Source organism: Augochlora pura, chromosome 4 (assembly GCF_028453695.1).
Source record: "Augochlora pura isolate Apur16 chromosome 4, APUR_v2.2.1, whole genome shotgun sequence".
NCBI lineage: Eukaryota > Metazoa > Arthropoda > Insecta > Hymenoptera > Halictidae > Augochlora > Augochlora pura.
Window position 1 is genome coordinate 8806171 of NC_135775.1, and position 26408 is coordinate 8832578.

General features: G+C 36.3%; 4 protein-coding genes across 5 annotated transcripts; 2 read left to right on the forward strand and 2 right to left on the reverse strand.

Moving 5' to 3' along the window:
• Positions 1 to 3870: 3870 nt before the first annotated feature.
• Positions 3871 to 4123, forward strand: LOC144469237 (dolichyl-diphosphooligosaccharide--protein glycosyltransferase subunit 4-like). The gene has a single exon (XM_078179259.1). It carries the CDS (start codon positions 3871 to 3873, stop codon positions 3973 to 3975), a length of 105 nt encoding a protein of 34 aa, XP_078035385.1. The 3' UTR covers positions 3976 to 4123.
• A 301-nt stretch (positions 4124 to 4424) lies between these two features.
• LOC144469235 (protein PRRC1-like) lies at positions 4425 to 7326 on the forward strand. 2 transcript variants are annotated; one of them, XM_078179255.1, is made up of 5 exons: positions 4425 to 4634; positions 5032 to 5481; positions 6141 to 6243; positions 6322 to 6679; positions 6751 to 7326. In XM_078179255.1, exons 1-5 carry the CDS (start codon positions 4544 to 4546, stop codon positions 6862 to 6864), a joined length of 1116 nt encoding a protein of 371 aa, XP_078035381.1. In that variant the 5' UTR covers positions 4425 to 4543; the 3' UTR covers positions 6865 to 7326. The 2 variants fall into 2 exon arrangements, with proteins under 2 accessions (XP_078035381.1, XP_078035382.1); XM_078179256.1 differs by having other exon boundaries at positions 5032 to 5469.
• On the reverse strand, positions 7313 to 13119 carry Eef2 (eukaryotic translation elongation factor 2). Its single transcript, XM_078179254.1, has 14 exons — positions 12992 to 13119; positions 11925 to 12139; positions 11663 to 11856; positions 11161 to 11369; positions 10858 to 11091; positions 10658 to 10771; positions 10312 to 10458; positions 9888 to 10128; positions 9528 to 9695; positions 9049 to 9338; positions 8767 to 8976; positions 8502 to 8684; positions 8129 to 8386; positions 7313 to 7904 (listed from the first exon to the last, which is right to left on the reverse strand). The coding sequence occupies exons 1-14, from the start codon at positions 12992 to 12994 to the stop codon at positions 7836 to 7838; spliced, it is 2535 nt and encodes an 844-aa protein (XP_078035380.1). The 5' UTR covers positions 12995 to 13119; the 3' UTR covers positions 7313 to 7835.
• Positions 13120 to 13545: 426 nt separating this feature from the next.
• Cactin (cactin, spliceosome C complex subunit) lies at positions 13546 to 24730 on the reverse strand. Its single transcript, XM_078179260.1, has 12 exons — positions 24317 to 24730; positions 23395 to 24239; positions 23140 to 23316; positions 22872 to 23055; positions 22281 to 22791; positions 19312 to 19742; positions 18615 to 19086; positions 17483 to 17599; positions 16295 to 16384; positions 15983 to 16243; positions 15596 to 15764; positions 13546 to 14573 (listed from the first exon to the last, which is right to left on the reverse strand). Exons 1-12 carry the CDS (start codon positions 24562 to 24564, stop codon positions 14413 to 14415), a joined length of 3666 nt encoding a protein of 1221 aa, XP_078035386.1. The 5' UTR covers positions 24565 to 24730; the 3' UTR covers positions 13546 to 14412.
• Positions 24731 to 26408: the final 1678 nt, after the last annotated feature.

Below are 26408 nucleotides of genomic sequence, written 5' to 3' on the forward strand. Positions count from 1 at the left end.
TTCTTGGAGTTTTTGTTATTATACAGGGTAGCAGCCAGCACGTGTCTTCTACTGTAATTTTTTAAATAATATTTTCAGGGAATGCAATCTAAAACGGTACTCTCGAATCAAAGGAATTTTGGAAAATCGATTTCGTCGGCACTTTAACAGCTAATTCGCTATTTACGATATGGTTTTCGCATATGATTTAATTATCATAATTATACTTCACGTTTTAGATTGCTATAAAACACTTAATTGAAGTTGATGAACGCGTCCTGACAGAAAATTTTATCGCAGATAATAAGTCGAAGGAATTGTGACTTTCAATTCGACACGCACTTTGTTAACGCTAACTAAGATCATTATTATCTCTGCGAGTATTTCAAACAGCGAACTGTTACGTAGCCAAACGGCAATGCTTGCAAGTTTCTTCGCTTCAGAACTTCAAGATGAAACATACAATATTTTTACACGACTTTTATTTTCGTTATTACAGAGATCTCGGAAAATCCAGCATAGTAATATAATAACGGCACCGTAATATTTAAATCGTGTGCTGTAATTCAACGAGCTGTGTTGCGTAATTTTATATTTTAAATAACTGCGTAATAAGATTTGCGATATGAAAATCGGTGGATGTTTAACAAAGAAGCTGAATTGATTTCAAGCGTAGTAGATGCCAGGATAAAAGATAGAAATGCTCGCTAACTAGACGCGACAGTGGGGGATAAAACGTTACGAGGATCCTACGACCGAAGTAGCCGTGTAATTGTACTCATCTCTTATAAAATGCACCGGCACATGGTCTCGTTTCCATTTGGCGTCATGGACCAAATGCCTCTCGAACGACGAATCGATTTCGCCAGAGTCAAAATTTATGTTCACCACAGAAGTATCGGAATCACGTCCACTCTCGAGCTTTACAACCTCTCTGTCGTTCGTTGGAATGAAATTCTCGATCGTTAGTCGTGCATTAAAGAACCCCGAAGTAATTTACCTGCCATCATCCGAGAAGAATCGTCGCTTTAAGGACTATGTTTTATAAAATCAGTTCTTATTTCAACTGTCGCGACAATACACAGCCTGCGGTTCAGGATGTCAGGTTTCATTCTGAAAGAGACAATACTGTTTTTCTTGTTTGCATAACAGAAACGATGTACGAAACGATTTTCACAACGTTTATTTTGTGCGAAAGAGTCGAAAATATTTTTTATTGAATACATACATATAATTTTTATTTTTTTCGAATACATACATATAATTGTATTAAAAGGACTCTGAACTTAGTATAGCTGCATACTGTTAAAACAATAAACTAAATCGGATTATCCTTAAAAGGATTCCGAAATTATAACGTGTAGAGTAGCTAAAATTGTGATAATGTATAAAAATCACCTTCTTAAATTAGATCTGTCCGCATGGTTTTTATCTGTATCCATTGTCTTACCTCGCAGTGGTTGATAACAATACAAGTTTCCAGCTTGCAAAATCGCAAAAAGTGAATCGATATTTTTACGCTTCCCCTACTATATTTAATATTTATTTATTCAAATATCCGACACGCTTCACGTCGACATCGATGTCGAATGTCTGTGTTACCATTTCAACCGTGCCGGCGGATTTTTAGTATTTTTCCCCGAAATTTTCGCCTATAGACTCGTCACCGTTTTTTCGATGGTCAACGATTGACTCGTCGAAGCGGATGAATAAATTTACATTAATCTACATTAATGCAATACACTCGAGTTCGAGACAGCTCACTGGATGTGATGTGATGTGACGACATATTGCTTGATTACAGCTAAAATGCGTATTCGCGCACCCCTGTTTTTTAAGAACATTTTATCCATCAGTTGAAGAACTGTTTACTGGAACGGTACTGTAGGAAAAAAGAAATAAAAATCCTACAACTCTTTCGCATATTTCTTGTAATATGCACAGTCCGAAATTATTAAAAAATAATATTTTCGGTATATAAAAATATTCAGGTGACCCTTCTACATTTATGTGATTCAAAAAAGTTTATTCCTCACTGCAAATATACAGAACAGAATAATTCCTGCCGCTTCCCCCCGTATGATACAATGAAAATTCTAGTAAAAATTATATACTCCTGAAAATATAAAAATCAGACCTAGTGACAAAATATACAAACTGATGGACAAATTACCGACAGCTGATACTTGTTACCAAATGGCACTATAGTGCATTTCCAGATCGACTTCGCAGGCTTACTTCAGGGGCATAACCTGACATCTGTGGTTGGAAGTTGGAACATGGAACTGCAGAATCCTAGGAGACAGGAAGATGGACTTTTAACTCTCACCTTTTTAGATCTCTAAAGCACTCTTACCATTTCGTGTCACACTCGTTATTACCGATAATTCACGAAAAATGGACATGTAAGCGAGAAACGAATATCCTGTATATTTCATTCCTACTACGAGTGCTAAACATTATTTGAAAACAATAATCGACGACGCAAACATTTAAATGGCGGAAATAGTATTTATAAAACATGTAGTACAGAAATACCATCTCAAATTTAATCATTTTGATGGACAGTTTAGCAATTATTTCTACTAATAATATAATTAGTGGTAGTCATCAAATAAACACTTGATTTGTGAACTAGTATCGAAATCTCTATAACCGAATTTATTCATGCAAACAACCAGAATTTCCTTAAAAATGACATGTATACACTAACATGAGTCGCATTTCGAGAAAATCACATGAAACATTCTTTCATTCTTTAGCGATAACATTCAGGGGGATTCGATAATTAATTAGACAATATCCTGTTCTAAATGTCGTAATATTGAAAACAAATGCATACAATGTGCATGGAGCGCCGGGAGTAACGGCAAACAAGTGTTACGTCAAATATATATAGTGATTTTAGAACCATGAATTTATTGAAGAATCATTACATCGAAAATGTTCTATTGAGAAATTTATTGTTTCTGACTGCTTAATGATTATGGCACGTAAAGTACAAATTAAATATAGCGCCACATATTTCAAATGAAGCGTCAGGAATACAGATGCGCAAAAAGATGTGATCACTAACACAGTAAAGTGAGACGAGGGCTGTGAGGGCAGCACTGTTCAGCTGTGATTCATCAGCCAATCAGAGCACGGCATCTTGCTGCATTCTCTCAAGTCAGGAGTACTATTGCCCCTGGATATCGTTCTTGTATTGAGTGATTACTATACTCATAGGGGTAATGGAGGCCTCAGTCTGCTATACAATATGATTGGTCGATATTTTCACATCGGCCAATAATACAAAATATACCACACATAATATATGCACATGTACACATTTAATTATGTAGGCCTACATTTCTTTCGCAAGTACTTATCACAAATATTCTTTATTTTCATAAGTACATGAAATATTTATTTCAAAATAGAATATAATTAATAATTCCCTCATTTATTAAATCATGAATTTCCGAACCTTTAGTTACATTTCATTTTTACTAAAGTGTGTAATTTCAAATTAAAATTCTAAAAATTAATATACGATATTCTTTGTCAATAATATATTTCAAGGGCATTTTCAGTCTATTATAGTTTTAAAATATTGATTATTGAATAACTTTTATTTAACAGCAGTAAATAAAGTTTCTAGAAACTTCATCAAATAGTGAAGAGATTCGTGACAGATTGTTTTCCGGCTACTTTGTTAAACGTGTCAGACCACGCAATTCTTTTGAGAATTTGAACTGCCTAGTGTATTGTGAAATTGTCTATAAAGGTAATAGTTCGATAGTATTTGCTTGTTTGTTGTAAGAGTACCTTTAATTGTATATATATGAATAAGTTTTCTGTTTTGTCGTGAAAGATATAAAACGTTAGGTTATTTCTATGACGTTTTAGATGATCACAGACGTGCAACTGGCTGTTTTCTGCAACCTCCTCGGCGCAACATTATTTTGTTTGGTGTTCCTCTTCCACTACATCAATGCGAATTACTCAAAATGAAGAAAAAACGCATTGCATATTTTTAATATAACCCTAACCACGTCATCAGATGTTTTCACACGTACAAATGGAGTTGCGTATCTATATGCTGTATTTGAAGTCGAACGAACGATGTGAACCATATAAATGGATCTTCATTTTATAAATACATACCGCATTAAATAAATGCAACCTTATTTCTTTATTTCCCTTTACATTCATTATTAAATTATAAAACTCGCTACTATGGAATAGCGTGCAAACTATTAGTATAAAAATGTACAACGGTATTAGGATTAGCAACATACAACTTTATTTAATTTTACATAATATTATTTACCCTTTACCAATTGGGAACGAACGTAAAAGATAACAGTATGTACAAATAACATAAAATAACAGTTCTACGTGTCACTATTATTTCCTACCTTCAGACAATATAATACATCACGAAGTTAGCTCACTATAGTACGTAATTCTATATGTCAAACGTACTTACAGTCGTTCGCATTCACACACTTTCATATAGAAAATTTACCATATAGATTTTGGATTTCTTACGTGCAAAATTTCGGTAAGTTAGCCAGCAATGACAGACGATTCCAATGGGGAATCCACATTCGAATTTGTTGAGAGGAAGACGGATGATTCTTCTACATCTGGAGAAACCGTGAAGACAGGTAAGGCAGAAGGCAAAACATAAACACTTGCGTATCTGTCAAATATTACTTCCTCATATAAAACGCCTGAGGTTACTTAAATAATTTCTTGTCATTTTATGTATGATATCAAAAAATTGACGAATGTAACAGAAAAGGTGTAACATTGGAAAATATATAGGATATAAAGAAAGTAACAAAAATTGAATTCGGGAACTTATTTCGTAATATCTACAAGATGTCGCGATTAATTTGCATTAGATTACATAGGTCACGAAATGTGATATAATTCATTACTCATTGGCGACTATTCTATAAGAATAGAAAATATTAATTCGGTGAAAGTATAAAAATTCGTCATTGTGAACATTTGCTAATCTACTTAATTCTTGGAGATGACAAATACCATTATTTTCAGATTCCTTTAGCAGCTTATCATCATCTACTTCTTTGTTGATGCCAATAAGCTTATCAACATCTGCAGGAAATTTATTATCATCTATAGCTCCGCCTAGTGCTTTGCCAAGCTTTATTTCAAATTCTGCAACATCATTATCAGAAAATCCTGTTGTACAAAACAAACAAGAATCTTCTAAATCAATTTTAAATGCTCCGCCTAAGGCTTTACAGCAGGAAATTCAACAAGTAACCACAACTCCTGTTGCAACTCAGCCTCAGCAAAATGTACAAAATGCACCGCAAGCAGAGAGCCCGATACAAGATTTAGGAATGATAGGTGGTGGTCTATTCTCCTGGGTCAAGGAAAATGTAGTAAACAGCAACGTTTTAAGCATAGTTGCTGAAAAAGCAAAGAACAGCGTCAACACTATGATCACAACATTGGACCCTCAGATGCGTGAGTTCATTTGTAAGTAAGAATGCTACTAATCCTGTCATGCAAGTAAAAAATCTTTTAAATTTTCTCTGTGCATAAATTTGTTGATAATACTAACACTTTGCATGTTGAGTTTCTACTTTGAATGTGTGTCAGTGTCTATATAATTATGTTATTGCATCATAACTGATGGGATGTATATATATATGCAGTTCTATTTTTGGACAAACTACTAGCCAAACTTAATTCAGTGAACTGTACTACACTATATCTGAACTGTCAATTAAGATATAAAAAGTTGAAGATTTTTTTATGTAATGAATGTTGTATTTATGTTTAATTTATAAACTGATACAAGGTATGTGTCTTGTGTACGTGTTACTATGACAGAATTCCATGTGTAAGAAAAAGGCTGTGTACAGAAGTGAAAGGGAAATCAATTTTGTAATTTGCTATGAAATGTAGCAATAACAATATCATCTTGTGACACAAATGACAATACGTGTGAAATATTTTTGTATCAACGTGTGCCATTAAAAATATCATTATTGCTTTGGAGAAACAAGTTCGAGGAAGTGAATATACGTTCTGCACTATCTGCGTATGAATGCAAACAATTTTTTAGTGGTTGTGCAATATGTTAGTCAATGTACATTCATACATGCAGGCCCTGTTAAAAATATACATTTCAGATTCTGGTGGTGATGTAGAGATCATAGTTGCTTCTGAAAAAGACGTGAAGATAAGTCCTGTACGTCAAGCTTTTCAGACAGTGTTTGGAAAAGCAACAGTTACGTGAGTAATAAACAAAAAATATTGGTTAAAAGTTTAAGTCAAGATGTCGTTGATAACATAAAATTGATCATGTTATAGAGGTATTGCAGTTGAAAGTTCAAACATTGCCGCACAACCAGTTGGTTTTGCAGCCGGTGTAAAAGGAGCAGAAACAAAGATTAATTCAGCGCGAAACATTCCATCCATTCCAAACGACATACCGATAGTTGCCGTGGAAAACTTTTTACTGGAAGTTGGTGAAGATAAATGGTTCGATTTAGGGGTGGTATTGCTCGATGATCCTAAGCGTAAACTCAAATTTCATACGTTCACGCAAATGACGCCAGTGCCAACTGAAATGGTAACAATGGCACAAGAAGCCACACCCACAGATTATCCTCCGGAATGGTCTGGATTAGCAGTTACTATTGATAGTTTGATAGCAAATGATCTACAGGTTCGTTTTATAGTTTTCTAAGAGACTACGAAGTTAAACTGGTTGCTTTCATAACGAACATATATTTTAAGGTTTCTCAGAACGAATGGCATCATGTCATTAGCGGTGTTGCTAAACGGGACATTATACTTTTAGCAGCTCAATCACTGGCTGGAATATACAAGAATGCCATTGATCCTGTGTAAACTTTTACACGCAATTTCTTATTGTCGTGCGTTTTTTTGTAAATAAAACTTCTCTAATTTATAAGATCTTTAAATAAATATATCAAGATTAATTTCTTAGATCTATAATTCTAACAGTTTTGATATGTATTGTTTAAATCAAGAACCTAACTGTTTCAACGACGTATTTACTAAATGACTAATCATAAATCAAAGTGTATTTTAATTATGTCTTGTAATGTGTACAAAAAGCTCCATAAAATTAAGAAAACGAAATATATTCGCAAATAAATTTGGTACATAGAAGGTGCTTAATTATTTAATTGTGATATTAATATACACAAAGTTATGTGCATATTTATACACATTGTTATGTAATTCTATGATTTAAATGAAACCTCATAATTTTTTAGTATAAATTATTCTAGTAATTATTGGGTGTGTCTAAGAAAGTAATTCAATAAAGATGTTCTGTTTCTCAAATTTATCTTTAATTTCTTGATGTTTTTTTCCAATACGAGTACATTGCTGATTTTTTATCGTTATCAATTTCGAAATTCGTCCATTGTGTGAGAACATTAATAAAAATATAAGACTACTTTTAATTAAAAAGCAATGTAAAAATCACAATTTCTTATTATTCCTGCGTTCATGTAAGAAATCGGCAGAATGTTGCCACAATAAAAGTAACAATTAAGTCTTCATCTGATGCTGATATGCTAAAAACGTAAAGCCACTTCGATGTTAATAGTGTGGCAATGCTTAGTTAAATAAATGTACAAAATATTCCTCCCTGCGCTAGCATACGTAGTTTTCATTATAATTACAATTTATTATCTTCCTTTTCCATATTTATAATCGTGTGTTTTCTTCACGGTTCTTTGCGCAAAACAAAGTTCATAATAAACCGATGCAGTTGTATACGGCTCGAGCGATATTAATTGAATTACAATATTTAAATAGATATTTAAATATGGTGCGCGAATCTATGGTTACAATTTGTCAAGGTATGCATTCAAGTCTGGGAGACCTTCTTTCAATCCCTTCCTCTTACGTGTTTCCTGCAAGAAAAAAGTTATTTTGAATTAGCGGTTAAATGTAAATACTGAAAAGAAAAATATTTTTGTCTGTTTCCCTATTCAGGTAAACCAGGACATACCACTGGCTTGCCAAAACTAAAAAACAATTTCTTTTCCACGAGGTTAAAAATGGTAATGTAATTTATATTAACCATTACCACCAGTTATGAACGTGGCTGTAAAATATTTTTCAGAATAATATTTACCTGCACGACTTGATACGGTCTGGTATTAAGTTCCATTGGGTTTCCAGGTAAGATTTGCCAATGGTCGAATACACACTGTGGGAAAGCTTGTCCTCCGGTATTAGAACGCAAGTCGGCAGTAAAGCCAAAGGACTCGTTTACTGGAAGATATGCCTTAACTACAAACATAGGTGTACCAGCAACCTGTTGTTCTTCGAATACGTGTCCTCTTCTGCGATTGAGCACACCGTAAATACCACCAACAGCAACCTCTGGACACTAAAATGAATTCAATGAAGAATTAATAAACTAGATAAAATAATAAATTAGATAATAAGTAAAAAATAGTTGAACTATTCTGTATGAAATTGTTTAATGAGAAAGTCGAATTTACCTGAATTTCACACAAGTAAACAGGCTCCATAAGACGAGGAGAGGCAGTGAGGAGACAAGCGTAAAGACAACGTCTTGTGGTAGGTATAATTTGACCACCACCTCTGTGAATAGCATCAGCGTGTAATGTTACATCGTGAATATTGAAGCGAACACCTCTCAAATTTTCTTCCGAAAGAACACCCTGTAATATAACGAACATTTAATTAGCAACTTTTTCGAAAGACAGATATTATAAGGATTATTTATTTTGATACAATACATACTTCTTTCGTAGCCCACTGGAATCCAGCAACAACGGAATCCTTAATTTCATTAAGGTACTGCACTCCCTTCGAACAATCAATGATGATGTTGGGTCCAGTTCCATCAGGTCCAAAGCACCAGATCTTTCTAGCTTCAGTTACGTCGTAATCGTACTTCTCACTCAAGTAACGGGCACGTACTTTGAAGTCGTCTCTTGGGTTCACCTCACCCTATAAGAATTATAAAAAATAAGTAAATGAAGATATATATTAATATTACTTTCTCACACAAATGAAACGTACATTATCGATATCCTCAGCAAGTCCATCAGGCATGGGACACGCCATCATGAACAAACGATTATGTTTATTGGGCGATTTCGAAAGACACAATTGATTCGATTGTTCCGAAATGGTTTCTCTGTAAGAGACAACGGGGTCAGATTTCTTGATGGGTATGCAAGCGTGATCCTCTTCCAAATCTTTCAAACAGATTTCAAGATGAAGTTCACCAGCACCCGCAATGATGTATTCGCCAGATTCTTCGATGATACATTGTACCATAGGATCAGATTTCGCCAAACGTTTAAGACCTGAACAAACAAATATCCTATTATTCAACGATATTCGGATAATTCGATAAGTAGAACTATAAATTTTAATTTTCAGAGTCTATACATAAAATCACGGATTCTCATAACCCAATGCTCTATATGTAGTTTCATCATTTTATAACAAAATTTGGATACCCATATTTCGAAGAAAAAATCTTATAGACGTACCTTCAGCCAACTTAGGCAAATCAGCCGGATTCTTGGGTTCAACAGCGACACGCACAACAGGCGAGACCGAGAATTTCATGACTTTCATGTTGTGTGCTTCTTTGAACGTGGTAATGGTACCAGTCTTCACCAAGAACTGATCAACACCAACAAGACCACAAATATTACCTAGAGAAAGTAATAGATTGTTAGCATTATGTATAGAAAATTTAAAAACCATTGTGTTCTTAATTTTCAAAGTCAGTTGGCCGTTCTATTGTCTCTCAAGAAGTTTCGGTACAGGTCTGTGAGAACAATCATCATATTAACTACTACAAAACTTTGTGCCTTGATATTATGTTGCTTTATAATTTTATTTACCAGAAGGCACATCTTCAATCGCTTCCACATAACGACCCATCATCAAAATTGTACGCTGAATAGCCTTTTCATACAAATCTTCTTTTTTGCCTGGTTGGAAGTTGGGCCCCATGATACGTGCTTTCATTCCAGTGCAAACTTTTCCAGAGAATACACGACCAAAAGCATAGAAACGGCCCTTATCGGAAGTCGGTACCATTTTTGAGACGTACATCATGAGTGGACCATTTGGATCACAGTTCTGAAAAGAAGATAATGTATAATACTAATTTCATAAACAAGTTGTAATGGATTAAACTAGATAAGGCTGGCAGTCAGATACATGTCCAATCTTTCATTTATATCAGTACAGGTCTGTATTTATCATCATATGCGATAAGACCCACAGTGGACGGATTGAAAAAATGATAGAAAAGAAATATACCTTGATACCGATGGCAGCATCATCGTCAAGTGGACCTTCGTATAACATTTCCATACGGTACTTTTGAGCAGTGACAGGAGATGGCAAATGGATAGCAATCATCTGAAGTAAAGCTTCTCCAGCTGGCAACCACGTTCTCATGACAACCTAAAATTTAAAAAAAAAACTTTATATATATATTTAATATATTACAAATTACAGAAATATCTCCTTTCCACGTATTATCAGTACCTGCTCATATACTCAACAATAAAATTCTGAAGAGGTGTCAGAAAAATTAGAACAATCATCATTATATATTTTTTTATTCGAGTGATGCAGTAAATATCGAATTAACAAGTCTTACCTTCAAAAGAGCTTTTCCGTCCTTATCTTTGTCTTCGGGTTTCAAAACAATTCCTAATTTTTGTAACAGAGTATCTGCCTCTTCCTTTTTGTAGTTCATAATGCTATCAAATACCTGTTAATTAAAATTAAGATGGTATTAATTTACACATAGTAAAAGATTAATGGAAGAATGAATAACTTCTTTTACAATGCACTTACCTTGTAAATTGGATCTAAAACATACATGCAAAATGATCTCTTGTTGTCAGCTTCTCTTTGTTTACTCCATTTCTTTGCTTTGGGGTTAAAGAACGATTCTCCCCACAATCTTTTCATGAGCTTCACTACATCAATTTTGAATTTCTCGGCGTACATTTCAGAAAATTGTTTCAACGTGAACGCCCAACCATGAAGACCGGAACCGAAGCCGACAGATCCTCTGCTAGGATCTACCTATTTACAATGAACAACAGTATTATAATCAAAGTCTTAACATAAAGTGATAGAAAATATTTCACTTACTCGAACTTCACCCATAGGGCCATCATCGTCAGAGTATGTGGCAATAATAACGTTAACGTTTTCAACAATACGTTGGAAAGTTTGATAAAGATCTTCGCTGTCAAGCTGAAGTTCCAACAGAGCTCTGTCCATCTTGTTCATGAACAATACAGGCTTAATACGCTCGGCAATGGCTTGGCGAAGTACAGTCTCGGTTTGTACACACACACCTTAAAAACATAGAAAAAATTAGTATGAACATTAAAATTAGGCATCATGATATGAATATATGAAAAATGTTTTGTTGTAGCAATTGTGTCGTAGCATGTTCGTAACAGACATAAGGATAGAGGTCCACTAACAGCGTTTAAACACATTTGCTTTTAATGTCCTTCCATTGGTGCACGATCAACACTGTCCATGTGTATTAGTCAGATAAACCAACTAATGCACTACAGAGCAACACTTGTTGTGCTGGAAGGAATTTCATGGAATTCAAAGAAAATAGCTATAAAATGCTTACCAGATACACAATCAACAACCACAAGGGCTCCATCAGTTACACGGAGAGCAGCTGTTACTTCACTGGAGAAATCTACGTGTCCAGGGGAATCGATCAAGTTGATCAAGAAACCCTTCTCTTCCTTGTCTCTTTGGTCAGGGTTTTCAATAAAAACTAAATCTTTCTCATCAAGGGCGAAATACATAGAAATGGCGCTGTAAAAATATGTTAACTATTAGTTGAATGAAAAACGATTGCTTACAAGCATCTATAAGAAACTTACGTGGATTTAATTGTAATACAACGCTCCTGTTCATCTTTGCGCGTATCTGTGAATCTGGTCTCTCCAGCTTTGGCACCGGCGATAATACCAGCCTTAGACACAAGGGAGTCAGTCAAAGTTGACTTTCCATGATCAACGTGCGCTATGACAGACATATTTCGGATGTTCTTCTTTTTGTCCATCATGGCACGTATCTCGTCCACCGTGAAGTTCACCTAAAATGGAAAGCCTTTTGTAAATATATATAATATATTCAAAAAATCACATAGTCAGCAATTGTAAGATGCAGTTGATCTTAGACACAATACTATCAAGATATTCACGAAGTCTAAACTTTAATATTAAAATAGTTATTTTTTTCAAAATTGTTCTGTTAAAATGTTTGATCGAAAAAAAGATTTTATAATTTTAATACTGACCATATTGAAAATAAAGCTTCGCAAATCTTGATATATATTATGGACGCGTATACGTTAGAATTTAGAACGAAATGAAATAACAGCTTCCCATGTGGACATATTTCTCCCCGTAGCGTCCGTCTTAGACCAATTCCTTAAAGCCTACAAGCTTTATCTTTTCTTCATTTTCTATATACATCGTGCGAGAGAATTTCGACGTGTTTTTCCATACGACAATAAATCGCTGGATGATCTTCGTAAAGTTTCCAATGCACGAAGAATCGGTGAGAAAGAGTTTTTCACAAATATTCACAAGCATGCTGACTCGCATCAAGAGCTCGACAAAGCTCCATGACACGTTGCCTCCTGAACGGGGTACGAAACATATTTGTACACCGAGCATCGACAATTCTGAGCCATTCCTACGGAAAATTCTCAGGATTGTTCCAGCGGAATATCCACAGAGCGGTCAGAGATCTTTGCTCCGGTAAATCCGTCGCGAGCCTCGAAATTCGTCCTCGAAAAGAGTTGCGCAATCCCAAGTAATCCGCCAGTTTTCAATTTTCCCGAACCCGGGTGACACTGGTACTTCAAAAATATTCGCACCTCTGCACTCCACATACCGTACAGATCAACGCGTTCGTAATGCTTTTCGACGATCATACGTACCATTTTGGATGTTGTCCGATTTCCGTTGGCCTGGTCAGAAATATACGTGCACCAACAATGGCGGACTCCCTGGGAAAGAACACGAGTTTCGTGAAAGGGACGAACGAACGTTGCACGCACGGCAGAGGGAGCCGCTTGTCGCGCGTATGTCGTGACGTGCACAGGACCAATTGGAATTTTATGATCCCTACCACGTGGCCGAATATGCGCACGCACATTACACGCGACATTGCGATTTTAAACGCAATCCGTTATTATCTGATGCATGAGGATGTACAATAAGGAATGTACATAAAGTTGCATAGATCGCGGCAACTGTTGCATTCAATTTTGCAATTCAAATGATATCGATGAAAAATACTAGAATCGAAAAAGACTTATCTATTATTACTATAACCTGTTATCATTATGATTAATGAGTTCACAGATACAACATAGTGAAGGCAATTGTACATATGTACTAACTTAAAAGGAGACCAAAGGGTGGTGGTGGTGGTGGTGGTGAAAGAGAAGATAAAATGGAATGGTTACGAAATAATCGCTACGGACACTGATACATTTATCGCTAATGTCTTATTCTTCTGATAGTCAACAATGAACTCATACAAAATATTACGTTCAATTATTAACCGCATTTCTATATCTTCTGTTATAGGCAAACATGTGTATAAACGACACGTTATACATATTGCGTTGAGTAATAAACGACATCCTCCTTCTTAAATCTATGTTAATTAAAAACACACTTTATAATCGGAACTCATGAATTAGAAACCATTTCGATATTTCATTTACAGAACTAGAGCAGGAATCATTTATGTTTCATCGCAATAATTTCATCTCACTATGAAAATAGTGCACTTTCTTGCATAACACTCAATATTGAGGACATTTCTGCCCGTGCAATGGACGTTGCATCTACTTATTATTTATGTACAAACTAGACACTAGACTATGAAACGATTACACAACTACATAATACAAATATTATCAAAAAGTTGGTAAAAAAGAAAATAGACGAAATTATTCGCTTTCTTGAAAACAGAAAGAAAAGTGTTACCAATTACAACTGTAACTTCTTCTCTATATACATGCACCTGTGCAATGCGTTTTTATAGTAAGATACAACAATCATATAATGATTTATTTACATTGCTTAGGATATGGAGAAGATCGCGTCTGTCGTCAATGTACTCAATAGAGTATTGAAATACTCTACACGACGTGTACAACATGTTCTTTCTTCCTGCGATACATAACTAATGTTAAAAAATTAAAACGTGATTCTCCTACCATCGATTTGAAGAAAGAATTGTCTTACAATGAAAGGTAATTCAAGAATTTCCAATCCGAGGATCACCAGAGTCTCAAATTAATTCTTTCTTCATATCGGCTATAATCATTTTTGAAGCAGTGTAGTTTTAACGATTTCCCTTGCAGCTGCGTTCGTGGACGCTTACGCGATCAGGATTAAACGTCCTTCCGCAATTCTTGCAGGGGACCAATTGGTTTAAGTGTGATTTCCAGCTGGCCTCGGCCATTGCCGTCACGTCTACTACCGCATTTCCAGTTTGCGGATCACCTGTGCACACCAAATGTTTAATGTAGTATACATTTACCTAAGTTAACTTTTATACAATGTGCGTAAATACAAGCTTAAATAAGAAAGATTATGTTATGTACCAATTTTTATAAATCACTCTTAAAAAATCTAGATATAAATATACATCCCCTATCGAGTTATCATACATTCTCATCGCCATTTAAGTTCCATAGCCTACTATAAAGAGCATTCGAGACTGTTTTAGGTACTTGATAAAGCACGGCACCGCCGCTTCCGGTTTTCAGCACGGCTACCTCCTGATCGATATAATCACAGTGACCTTAAGTTCATTGGTTGACCGCGGTGCCACGCGACTAATGTTTAACTCATTTGTTACGGCTCCGATGTGAAAAAGTAGAAAACGTAACGAAACATCGTACTTAATGTTTCCAAGAAAAAACTGTGTCAAACAAAAGTTATTTCGGAGAATCGATCATCGGGGTTGTTCAACTCTAACATCAATTAAGTCGTTCCGCCGAGATTGACTGTAGCCCGAACAAAGGGGGACTTGTGAAACTTGAAGAACAACTACGGATCCGAAATCTTCATCTACTTCATTTTTAACACTTTGCCGACCGGCAGCCTATAAATTGGCTTTCTCCCCCGCTGCTGACCCGTGAATTTGTTGTTACAGTAACCAATAATTTGTTATCTATTATTGAGATAAAAGTATTAATATTATTATATAATTTTTTAAGTACAAATAAAGTAAATGAAGCAGATAAAATAAATACCGTGCTAATGTTATGAAGATATAGAAATGTTTAATTACCCTATAATAATTGAATTTTCCTATAATAAATGTTCACAGCCGAATGACCGGTCGATAAAGTGTTAAGTGTACAATGAATTCTTTTCTTTTTATCTACGCTGCTAGTAAGTTTATTACATGCTCCTAACAATTTTGAGGATTATCAAAATTTTAGATGATCTATTGAATAGAATATAGAATGCAGATATTTAGCAAAGGTTCTTCGACTAACAAAGGTCATCGAACTTACTAGTATAGATCACTTCCGGTTTCTGCGGCTCTTTCCTTCTCCGATCAGGCGGTAATTTGTCGTTCTCTGCATGCCACTTTTTCAAACATTGCGGCTCATGAATAGCCAAACTGCTCGATCCGAAGTCTCTGCCACATATGTAGCAAGTGATCGTCTTCTTCTGTTGATCCTAAAACCAATCGTCTTCTGCTGTTTACCCCCCAAATGACAAAAACACCGAAGACACAAACAGCAAATTTTTATTGACAATACCATTTGATCGCACAAAATTCATTCACCGATTAGCACAAATAGTTGCGACTACAAAAATTTATTTGCAGAATATTCAACTGCGATCATTTTTCAGACAAACTGGAGAATATAAGCGTTTTTTCTAAGACGACTCACCCCCACAGGGCTGATTGATAGCTCTTGCATGCTGACGGTCTCTAACTTTGTATTAGCCTGCGACTCCTTTCTTCGCGGTTGAGTTAATTGTTTCATATTCTCTAGCCGTGATCGCTTGATGCATTGAGGCTCGTGGATCTTTATACTCTTTGTGCCGAAGTTTCGGCCGCAATTCTGGCAAGCAACCGTCGGCGGTCCCGGACGCAACGTACTAACAGGTTTCTCTGACAGCGAAATTTCCGATTTCTCGATGTCCGAATTCTGCAAATTTAAAATTAGTTATCCTGCCAATTAGTTTTCCATTTTAATTACCTTGGGCGAAGCTTTGCAGCTTTTCGTGTGTACAGGTAGCCGTTCCGGAAGAAACGTTCTTGCGCATTTTGGACATGGCAACAATTGTGCCTGAAAAATAATAATAATCGTCGTTAGAACTAAATATACTACGAAATATTTATCTTTAAATTATACATCGTACGTAAACTTTTTATGCGCCTTATCAAGCAATGTTTGAACATTAAAGGAAAGAATAATAGATCGTAAAATTCATAATTTGTCATGTCGTAAATGACGGAATAAGTCAATCTATTCGTACGAAACTCATGAACGCGAACCACGATAGATTTTATAAGGATTTACGGGCCAGTCATTTCGATTGCTCGGCAGTTCTGGTGTTAAATCAATAGTGTCTATATTCTGGCTTCACCCCGACAGGAGAAGATGAATAACCTGCTCAATGAAACCTGCAAGTCGGAAAGCAAGTTCGTCTTTAAAGTCGAACTTAATGAGTCGCAATGCGGCTCTCAGTTTTTAGATCAAACATAGCGTCACTCTTATGAAGGCAAGTGTATGCGATAAATGTGGGGCAGCACCTTGAACACGATAGGGCTGGAGGATTATAGTGCGTGACATACTCTCCCCCTCTCCCAACCCCGTGGAACTAGAAACCTCATAAGCTTCTACTTATTATTCCAATTTGTATTCCCGCATATGCAAACGCGTAAGGGCAAGCTTTCACGACTTGAGCAACATTCACGCACATTTCTTTTCCAATTAAAACAAAATTTATGCTCGCGCAATCCAGATCTCGTAATAAAACCATCGTATAATTCTCCGATTTCGTAGCCTGCTAAGAACAAACGTAGAAATTGGTAAACTTAGCGAATATCGACTCATGACAAGAGAAATTTATTGTTATTTTGATAGGACCAGTTTACTACGGTCATTATGAATATGCATGCGCACCGATCCTTTACGCATTGTTCGTAATCGAAATCACCCGTGACGTTCAGCAATTAAGTTACATCATCGCCAATTATGGACAGTTCCTCGTCGTCTCTGATGAACTTATTGGAGTGACTCACTCCACCGATCAAAACACATTCGACTATATAGACGACTATGGAAATAGAACGCAGACGAATATGATTTGAATAAAATATTAAAAATAATCGGAAAGTATACTTTTTTTTTTAGTTACAGAAAACATTAAAAGGGCAATACCTGGCTCTTTTCCCATGCAGCTGTGTTCCACCCCGAATCATCGATCGCGACATCGGGCCTTCTGGGTGTCGGTCGTCTTTGGCTCGCAGGTAAGGAATTATTTTCGCGTTCCCATTTCTGCGGGAACGAGAGCCATCAATCATAAATTACGACAGCGAAAAATGCATATGCAGCTGATAATATTTTCTTTGTAACGGGAAGAAAAAGGGCCAGAACAATACGAAGTGTCGCTCAATCGAGGACCTCGCGTGGAGACATCGATGCTTGGACGGGTAACATCGAAACTATTTCATAATTCTTGATAACATCCATGTTTACAATTTTTCAATAATTTAAAGGAATTATGATATCGTATGCCGTGTTTACAGTGTAAAATATTTTTAAAAAATTAGCTTTGGGTAATTAAAGTTCTCACTGGAATTATGTTCTCTACAATTTGTTTTGTTCAAAACGCCCGTCGATATAGGAAGGATACGTCGTAGGGAACAAATGCTAGAGAAAATAGCATAATTAATCGCGATCGAAACATACCAATGTCATACAAATGCAGGAGGTGAAGTCGTATATCGAACGAAGCGTATACGAACTACGCCTCGCCTGTAAAATTACATAGCATTGATCATGTAGGATAATACTCGACTATAGATAGCAACTGTGAAGTGTCGGTTCGCGCATATGTATATAAATGTACATAAAAACATTTCTGATATGGAACTACATACACGGCGTATACACTCGCATCGATTCCACAAAGAACCTTGATGCGTTACATGCTTCCAGACAGGAGAATTCAATAATATTCATGCATCATGACTGACATTATCAGGTGTATGAATAATGACGTTCAAGTTCAGCGTAAAATTAGATTTGCCGTGCGTGAACCATTATTTTCGTCCCGTGGGCTCTTTTCCTTTTCGTGTTTGATTTATAGCTCGGAGAAGATAGTAGCTACTGAATTATTCAGTATCTTCATTATTTATTTAATCAAAACAACCAATTGGCATAACCTGACGTGCAAAATCAATCCCGACGTGGCAATTGTGCGACATATCCAACAAATAGTTGTGAATTTTTGAAGTAAGAAAATTAACATTTTTATAACGTCGGAAAATTAAACAATTGCTTGACTTACCTGCATACACCTGGGTTCGTGAATAGGAAAGCTGGCGGTGCCAAACTCGCGTCCGCAGATGTAACAAGTAATCGTCCTCGGACCTTTTTTTGTGGGCGCAGAATATGGCCTGTTGGGGGTGAGTTGTCCCCGAGGACTCTCCGTCTTCGACTTCGCCTGCTGAACAACTTCTTCAGTTTTGTTCTTGCTTCTGTCGCTGCGAAAATTCAAGGCGACAGGTTTCTGAATAGTCTTCGGCAATGACGGCTTTGTCTTCGAGTTCGTAGGGCTGTCCTTCGCCTTCAACGTTGTACCCTTAGGATGACTGTGGAAACGCTCCGGTTGATCCGGTTTCCCGCAGCTCCTGCATGGTTCCGGTGCGCCCTTCATCGAGGACGACATGAATACCTCCAAATCGGTCTGTATCGTCGGCCTTGAACTTCTCTTCTTCAACATGGAGAGGGAGGAAATTTTCTGGCTACTCATCCCGTTTCTAATTAACAAGTGATTAAAAAAACGAGGCTTTTTCAAACTGCACTGAGAAGAGGATCGACATCGATCGCGAAGGCTAACATTTAAAAATATTTTCTAGAAAGATTATTACATAAGAATTTGCACTAATCGTAAAAGTATTTGCCTTGTAAAGATGAGCAAGAAAAAATTAATGAGGGTGTTTTAGAGCCACGTCGAAGGGTGAAGTGCTTAGAATACCACGAACCTGTTGTTGTTGTCGTCCAGTTTCCTGTTATCGATGCCTTTCCTAACGGCATCCTGGCCGGTGATCTTTGCATGTTTCTGCATTCTCGGTGACTCCGCGGACACTTCCGCCAGGCCTAGTCTCAAGTCAAGGATCTGCTCGAAGCTTCGTCGCTTGAGACGCGTCGAGTCGATTGTGAGACCGTTGCTCCACGTCGCCGCAACACCATTCGACGGTGGCCTATGTTGTTGTTGCTGCAGTCCGCCGAAGGTGACGTCTTCCCGACACCTTGACGACACTCCCCCACTAATTGCTTTCGTGTGTCGGAACCGTGTCATGGAATCACTGAGCAGTTCCTTGCTCAATAATGACATATCAAGCTTATTGACCAGTTTCGGATCCAGGATACTCGGTTTCTCCAGATTCGCGGTCTTCGGACGTTCTACATCCTCGTAGAAAGGTGCACCGCGCTTGACTTTCGGCGGCCAGGTGCCCGTATCCGCTGTTTGCGATTTTCCCCGTTGTTTCTCTTTTTCTAAACCATGTTCACCAGTTTTCATTTGTCCTCCAAAAAAAGGATGATTAAGTTTTCTGCCTGTCTACTTAGCATTGCCAATTGATTACGTTATAAATTAGTTCAAGAAAACGCAGCAAAAACAGTATCTCACGGAATATGATGAAAATTTAAAATGAAAAAAACAATAGCATTTTTTTCCCTATCTTCTTTTATTGCCAAGAAGCATTTCAAAGAGCCGACTTAAAAATGCAAAAACGAATATAATTTTTATAAGTTTGAGTAATACCTCTGAAGGTTAATTTTCTTTCGTTATCATTCGTCCCTAATCACAATGCGTTTAACGAAACACAATCCGTTGTTTACTTACTCTCTAAAATTTCCAGATCATCCTTGATCACTAAAAACGTCTTCTCCGGCAAGAACTCTGTCGGACCTTTCTTCCACTTCATGATAGCCGCCGTGATTGCAAAAATTATGTCACTCCGAATTTGAAGAATAATTTCACGTTGCTCGCGACGATTTCCACGTTTCAAACGAGACTTCACTTTACGATTTCATAATAGATCTCTGCGAAAGCCGGATCTATGGTAGGAACGGTACGAAATGTGAAGGATTGGATTTTAGTCAAATGCACTTAAATTACATCGTTTTACTCGATCGATCTTTGTTAGGGATCGTCGTATTCTCTAACATTTATAATTATCGCGCTAAACAATCAGATTTTACATTGACACTCGAATCGTCCATCCTCATTGACAGCCCACTGAATTTAGCGTCCCTTGAATTACTCATCGTGTCGATCAAACTATTTTCTAATTCACTTTCGATCGTTAACTCGTATCATTTTACGCGAAAAATTCAACAGAAATTAATCGTTTTTAACGTACGGTCAGAATATCGATGCGTTTCACACAGTTTTAAACAGATACGGACACCAATGTGCAAATCACACCGGAAGAAACACTGTCCACAGGTGAAACTGTGAATCCTCGGCGGAACAAGATGAGATTGTCTTCAAAGTACACTGTATGATTGAAATGTTGTATACATTTGTCATAAAAATAAAGAACACGTTTCTCTTTCGACCGGCTCCCACGAGTTATTCGGAATAAAGTCCGTACCGGCGCTTTCAATCGGTGAACATCACCGTAATGATTTAAATTGTGCGCGATGCTCGAGGAAGAAACGCGATTTTAAACGCGTACAGTCTTTGTCAGCGAAACACCCGGTGCACTGAGCTTCGGTTTACCTTGCCATTGGCTACATATAGCTTTTACCTTTCTCATTGTGGTCGACTGTGTGAAGAATACAGGTGGCCACGAAAATCGATCCAACGACTACTATTAAACAACTGTATCGAGTAACGTTTGTGTATGCTCCCGTCATCACGCGGAAATCGTGCACGCTCTTGTGCCGCGACCGTTTGATATTTTGAATGAGGAGATTATCGCGAATCGCTGCGGCATTCCAGTACAATATTTGGGCAAAGTTATTTCAGAATTTATAAATAAAACAAAATATTCAATTATTTCGAATTTAACATAATTTTGCTTCAACAAACGCAACAAGAATGCATAATTTGTAGTTAGCTAAAGAGAAAATACAAGCGATAAATTATTCATAAATTATAAAGGAAATAAAACCTGTTTTTAAAATCAAGGATCCAGTTAGTTTTCATGGTCGCATTCTTTTAAATACTTTTCTTTGAATTTACAAGCAGAATCGTTAAGATAAGAAATGTTAGTGACCAGAAAGTATATTGTAAAAACTATAAGTTTTAATTACATTTTAGAAGATCATGTATACAATTTTATCATAGATTAAGCAATGTACCATTTAATTTCAATTAGTTTTCTTGGTATTTTACATTACGAAAATATACGATTCGTTGCTTTTTTCACTAACAGATAAATAGTTTCATCAGACATTCTGCATTCTACATGCATTAAACTTATCAAGTTTATTTCTACACAATGCAGGCGGTAAAGTGAAATGGAACGTTATACAACGTATAACGTTGCAACACATGTGGGTACATTTCTAGTGAAAAATTATCGTACATTCACACATACGATTCAACAATTTTATCAAAAATTTCCTCAAAAGTAGCGAGGATCTAGTTTAAAATGATCGTTATAAAAATTAAATCTATTGTATACCTAAAAAACATATTCACAGAAATATATGTATATTGTACATAATACCAAGGTATTATCGGCGATATCGGTATCGTTTGAAGTGAAACCATAACTGAAAAATGTTGTTGTGAAACTGACACCTGAATCCACGTTTGTACGAATACTCCCATTCGCGGTTCACGATCTTGAACGCTATGTCTTCGTAGGGCGGTCCAGCATGGAACCTCAAGATTGCAAAGTCCTTGTTATCAGCACACGGTGTCTGCAAATGACAAAAAAATTTTAATTCAAATTTATATACAAATATTAAATGAAACTTGTGAAATTAGTCATATAGATGATCTTACCAGGAAATATTCAGGAGTTGTGTTTTTGTCTATTAGATCAGGGTAAAATATATTGAACTTGTAACCTTGAACAATTTTGGGGGGAGGATTGTCCATATCGTAATGCGTTTGATTGTATTTGTTCCATTCGAAACCTGTATGTACTCGATTAAAGTATCTCGGCTTTCTGGGTCGATATTTATCGGACCACAAATAAATCTGTGCTTCCAAAGACGATTCAACACTGAACTGAGCCTCGTCAGAGCCCATGTTCCTACGTGCCTCTCTATGCATCGCTTGTTCCTCAGCCGTCATCACATTCTGAATCTTCCGTCCAGTACTGAGCACTTGATTTCTCGCATACTCCAATCGTTGATTGTCATCTTCTTCCAAAGTGACTAGTGTTCCTGGTTCAAGTTGAGAATATGGTATATATTTTGGAGAATATCCTCCTGATTCATATTCGCAAAATGATTCCGACAGAAGATCGTCAGCAGCATTACTAGTTTCTTGTTCCTCGCTGAAAATGCAAGAAACAGAACTATAAGTCGAAGATTCCAAAATAATTTCAAGAAAAAACCAATACAAAGGAGTACATACTCTGATTGACTTTCTTCATTAGTTACTGCTGCTGAGGCTACACCCTCTTCTTCAGATGATCCATGAGTTTCTTCCTCAGGTTCATTCTCCGTTCTGGAAACTCCTTGTTCTGCAATTAAAACTTCTAACTTCTTGCGCAAATTTTCTTGATGCCGATCTCTCAAACGTGCTCTTGCCATGTGTGCTGAAATTAATAACGTGTTGATAGAAATGTCCGTATTAAAAAATGTAATTTAAATTAAATGTTTATAATCCATTTGTATATTACCTTTCAGTTGAGACAGAAGACTCTCCCAATATCCAATGTCTACACCTTCAGGTTTCCCTGTGATCTTTGCTTCGATTTGTAGTTGCAATGCTTCCAACTGTGATGCAGTTTTTCCTTTGAAAATGGCAGTTACATCTTTAGCTACAGATTCGTGTATTCCTTCTCTTCTACCAACAGCTAAAAATGAAAGAAAATTAATATCATTATAGAAATATCTAACAATACATTCTACATAGACTTAGTATAAATACTTACCAACTTCATATTCTGATCTTTCTAGCTTTCTCAACTTGTGTAACTCATCTTCAACAATTACTGTAATATCATTCCAATAACCAAAGTTTTTATCACGTTCCAATTCTTTATAAACTTTGATATCCTCAATTAAATCTTCTAAATCTTTAACATGAAGGCCACGCAAGTAAGTGTAGGGTTCATGCATTTCAACAGCATCTACCTCCTCTTCTGCACTAATATATTTTGCGAGAAGGTCAATTGGTTTGGCACGACCATCCTGTATACGAATTCGAGATCTTAATCTAGCTTGCTCTAAATGAAACTGGTCTTCTTGCCTTGCCCATTGTTCTAACTGAGCCGCCTCCTTTCCTCTCTGAAGCATAGTCATCTCTTCTTCTCTCTGTTGTCTTTCTAATTCCCTTTCTTGTCGCCTTTTCTTAACTTTCTCCAACTCCCTCTTATTCTCTTCTTGTTTATGTCTATTTCTGATCTCTAATTCTTCTCTACTGACACCTAGCAGACCTTCTTTCTCAAGCTTCTTTGACCACACAAACGTGGAGAGTAAGTTCCCATCACCAAAAGGATTATCTGTATTTGTGTAATGTAAATAGTCATTATCCCAACCCATCCGTTCTTTACGTTTGCGTTCTTTAGCCTCCTTCTTCTTTAAACGCCTTAATCTTTTTTCCTCCGGTGTTTCTGTGGCTTTCATTAGTTCTTTTTGGCGCTTTCTATCTTCAACTTGCTTCTGACGTTGCTTTTGAAGTTTCTCTAAGAGCTTGGTAGAATCTGAGGATGAATCTGAAGAAGATGGGCTACTAGATTCACTTGAATTTGAAGAAGTTGAAGATGACGATGGCGATCTATAATAACAAACAAATAAGTTTGAGAATAAGAAATAATAAAATCATAACGTAAAGAAGCATGGAATTTACTTTACCTTCTCCGACTTTTATATTTAGTTGACTTTTTGCGAGATTCTCGTGATTCAGAGGAATCTCTACGTTTGGACTTTTTAAGTTTCTCACTAGAACTTTTTGAACGTTTGTGTTTAAATTTCGTACTTCTCGACCGACTTTCATAATCACTGTCATTGTTTCTACGTGAAACTCTATCTTTACGCTTGTACCCATCTCTGTCTTCTTTCCTGGATCTCTCGTAATCTCTTCTATGAGAATACTTCTCCATTTTTTTCTTTGCAGAAACACTGCACTATTTATTTTTGCAAAATATTCTACACTTTCTCCATTATTGTCACACTTAACCTCTTAACCAGTAATCAGCGAGGACTGAACACAGTTACATTTGCCCCTGTTGGATTTCAGACGTATTCAGCTGTTCCAGTAACACTTCGTATTACTCAACGCTTATGCTTCAGCGTACTAAACTGTACTCAGCGATGTTGGGATCGGGGACAACGCGCTCAAGTTATGAGGGTAGGTAGAGAAACTGCTTGCTCTGATTGGTTGGCGCTTCACAGCATAATAGTGCTGCCCCCACAGTTTTAGACAAAGAGAGAAAGTGGCGAGTGAGCGAAAGAACACAACACAAGCAAAAGAAGTCACACCGACGACTAATGTAGTTTATTTTACTTTACTATGCTTGCGGTCTCACTCTTTTCGCCCTGTAGGATCTCGACACACAGTCCAATGTTTTTGCGAATGCTTGAAGCGAATAAGAACAAATTTACTCGTTTGCATGAATTTAAAGCCCTGGGAAGGACTGTTATTATTAAATAGAGTCTGTGAGAAAGGCCTGAAGACGAATAAGGTAGCCCGTAAATCAGAAATTTAAATCTCGCGCCATACTTTCGCGTCCAAGCGAAATCCTTTTACCATCACGGTTTTGCGCAGATCGTTACTGCACACTTCATACCTGCGATTTAGGGCTATAATTACCTGTTAGTTTTTTAATGACTAGTATTTATGTTCTTGGCAATCGATAATATTTGACTGGTTTTATGTACTCTACAGGTTGTGTAACAAGAAATACTAACTGTATATTTATAGCCATAAATGGCTATCAGCCATTTAGTGAGGTAAATAAAGTAATATACAGCAATTTCTTACAAATATTATTACCTATAATAATATAAACCCTTTTACTTCAAATTACATTGCAAAAACTATAAATACTCTACATTATGAAATACAGTAGTCTCTAAATATCACAGTATGTATGTACTGTAGCGACGGACCTGTAATTTATCGATTTTTTCGCTACTCGATACTAAGGTTCGACGGAATCGGTGATACGTACGTTGCCGACACAAGCCGCGGGCTCCTTTAACTCGAATTCCCGGAAAACAATTCATAATACAATAACATAACTTCTTTAATTTCGACATTTTAAAATTGAATTCTTTTTTAACACATTGCTGATAGTTTTCTGCTTAAAATGAGATTAACATGACATACATTGGACAAATATTTCTGATTAAAGTAAAATCAAACGCAATATAATTTCTATTATATTTAGTTATTTAATACATCAAAAAGTGCATTGATATTATGCATAATTTTTTTGTTGCATATCCTCCTTAGAATTGTTTTTACGGTTATGGTTGGTTTTCCTCTCTTTCCAAGATTTCTTCAAGTTCCAAGGTTAATATGATGTGTCTACCGATACAAACGTCTATTGAATTGGGCACTTCTCTCCTGGATGTCAATAAATTGAAATATTTAAGAATCGGGTTTTCTAATGCTTTTTTCGTAAATAAAATAAGTTACTTGATACGCATAATGAATAAATACGGTGTAAAGAATATCGTGTTTGATATCATTTTAATCGGAAGAATCTGACCAATATATTAAAAAGAAAATTCACGTATGAAAAAATTAGAAATAAAAAAGTTAAGTCATCGTTTTTTATTCTAGCATTACAATGAATTCATAGTAATGTACACCGAGTGTTTCGTTCGTCCTAAGTTTTGTTCTTTCTCTCTCTCTTTCACGAGATGTTGGCAGCTATAAGGGCGAACCGCGAGGCTCCGCGATCGTGTCTTGTTTACGCTACAAATACACTTTCAATTC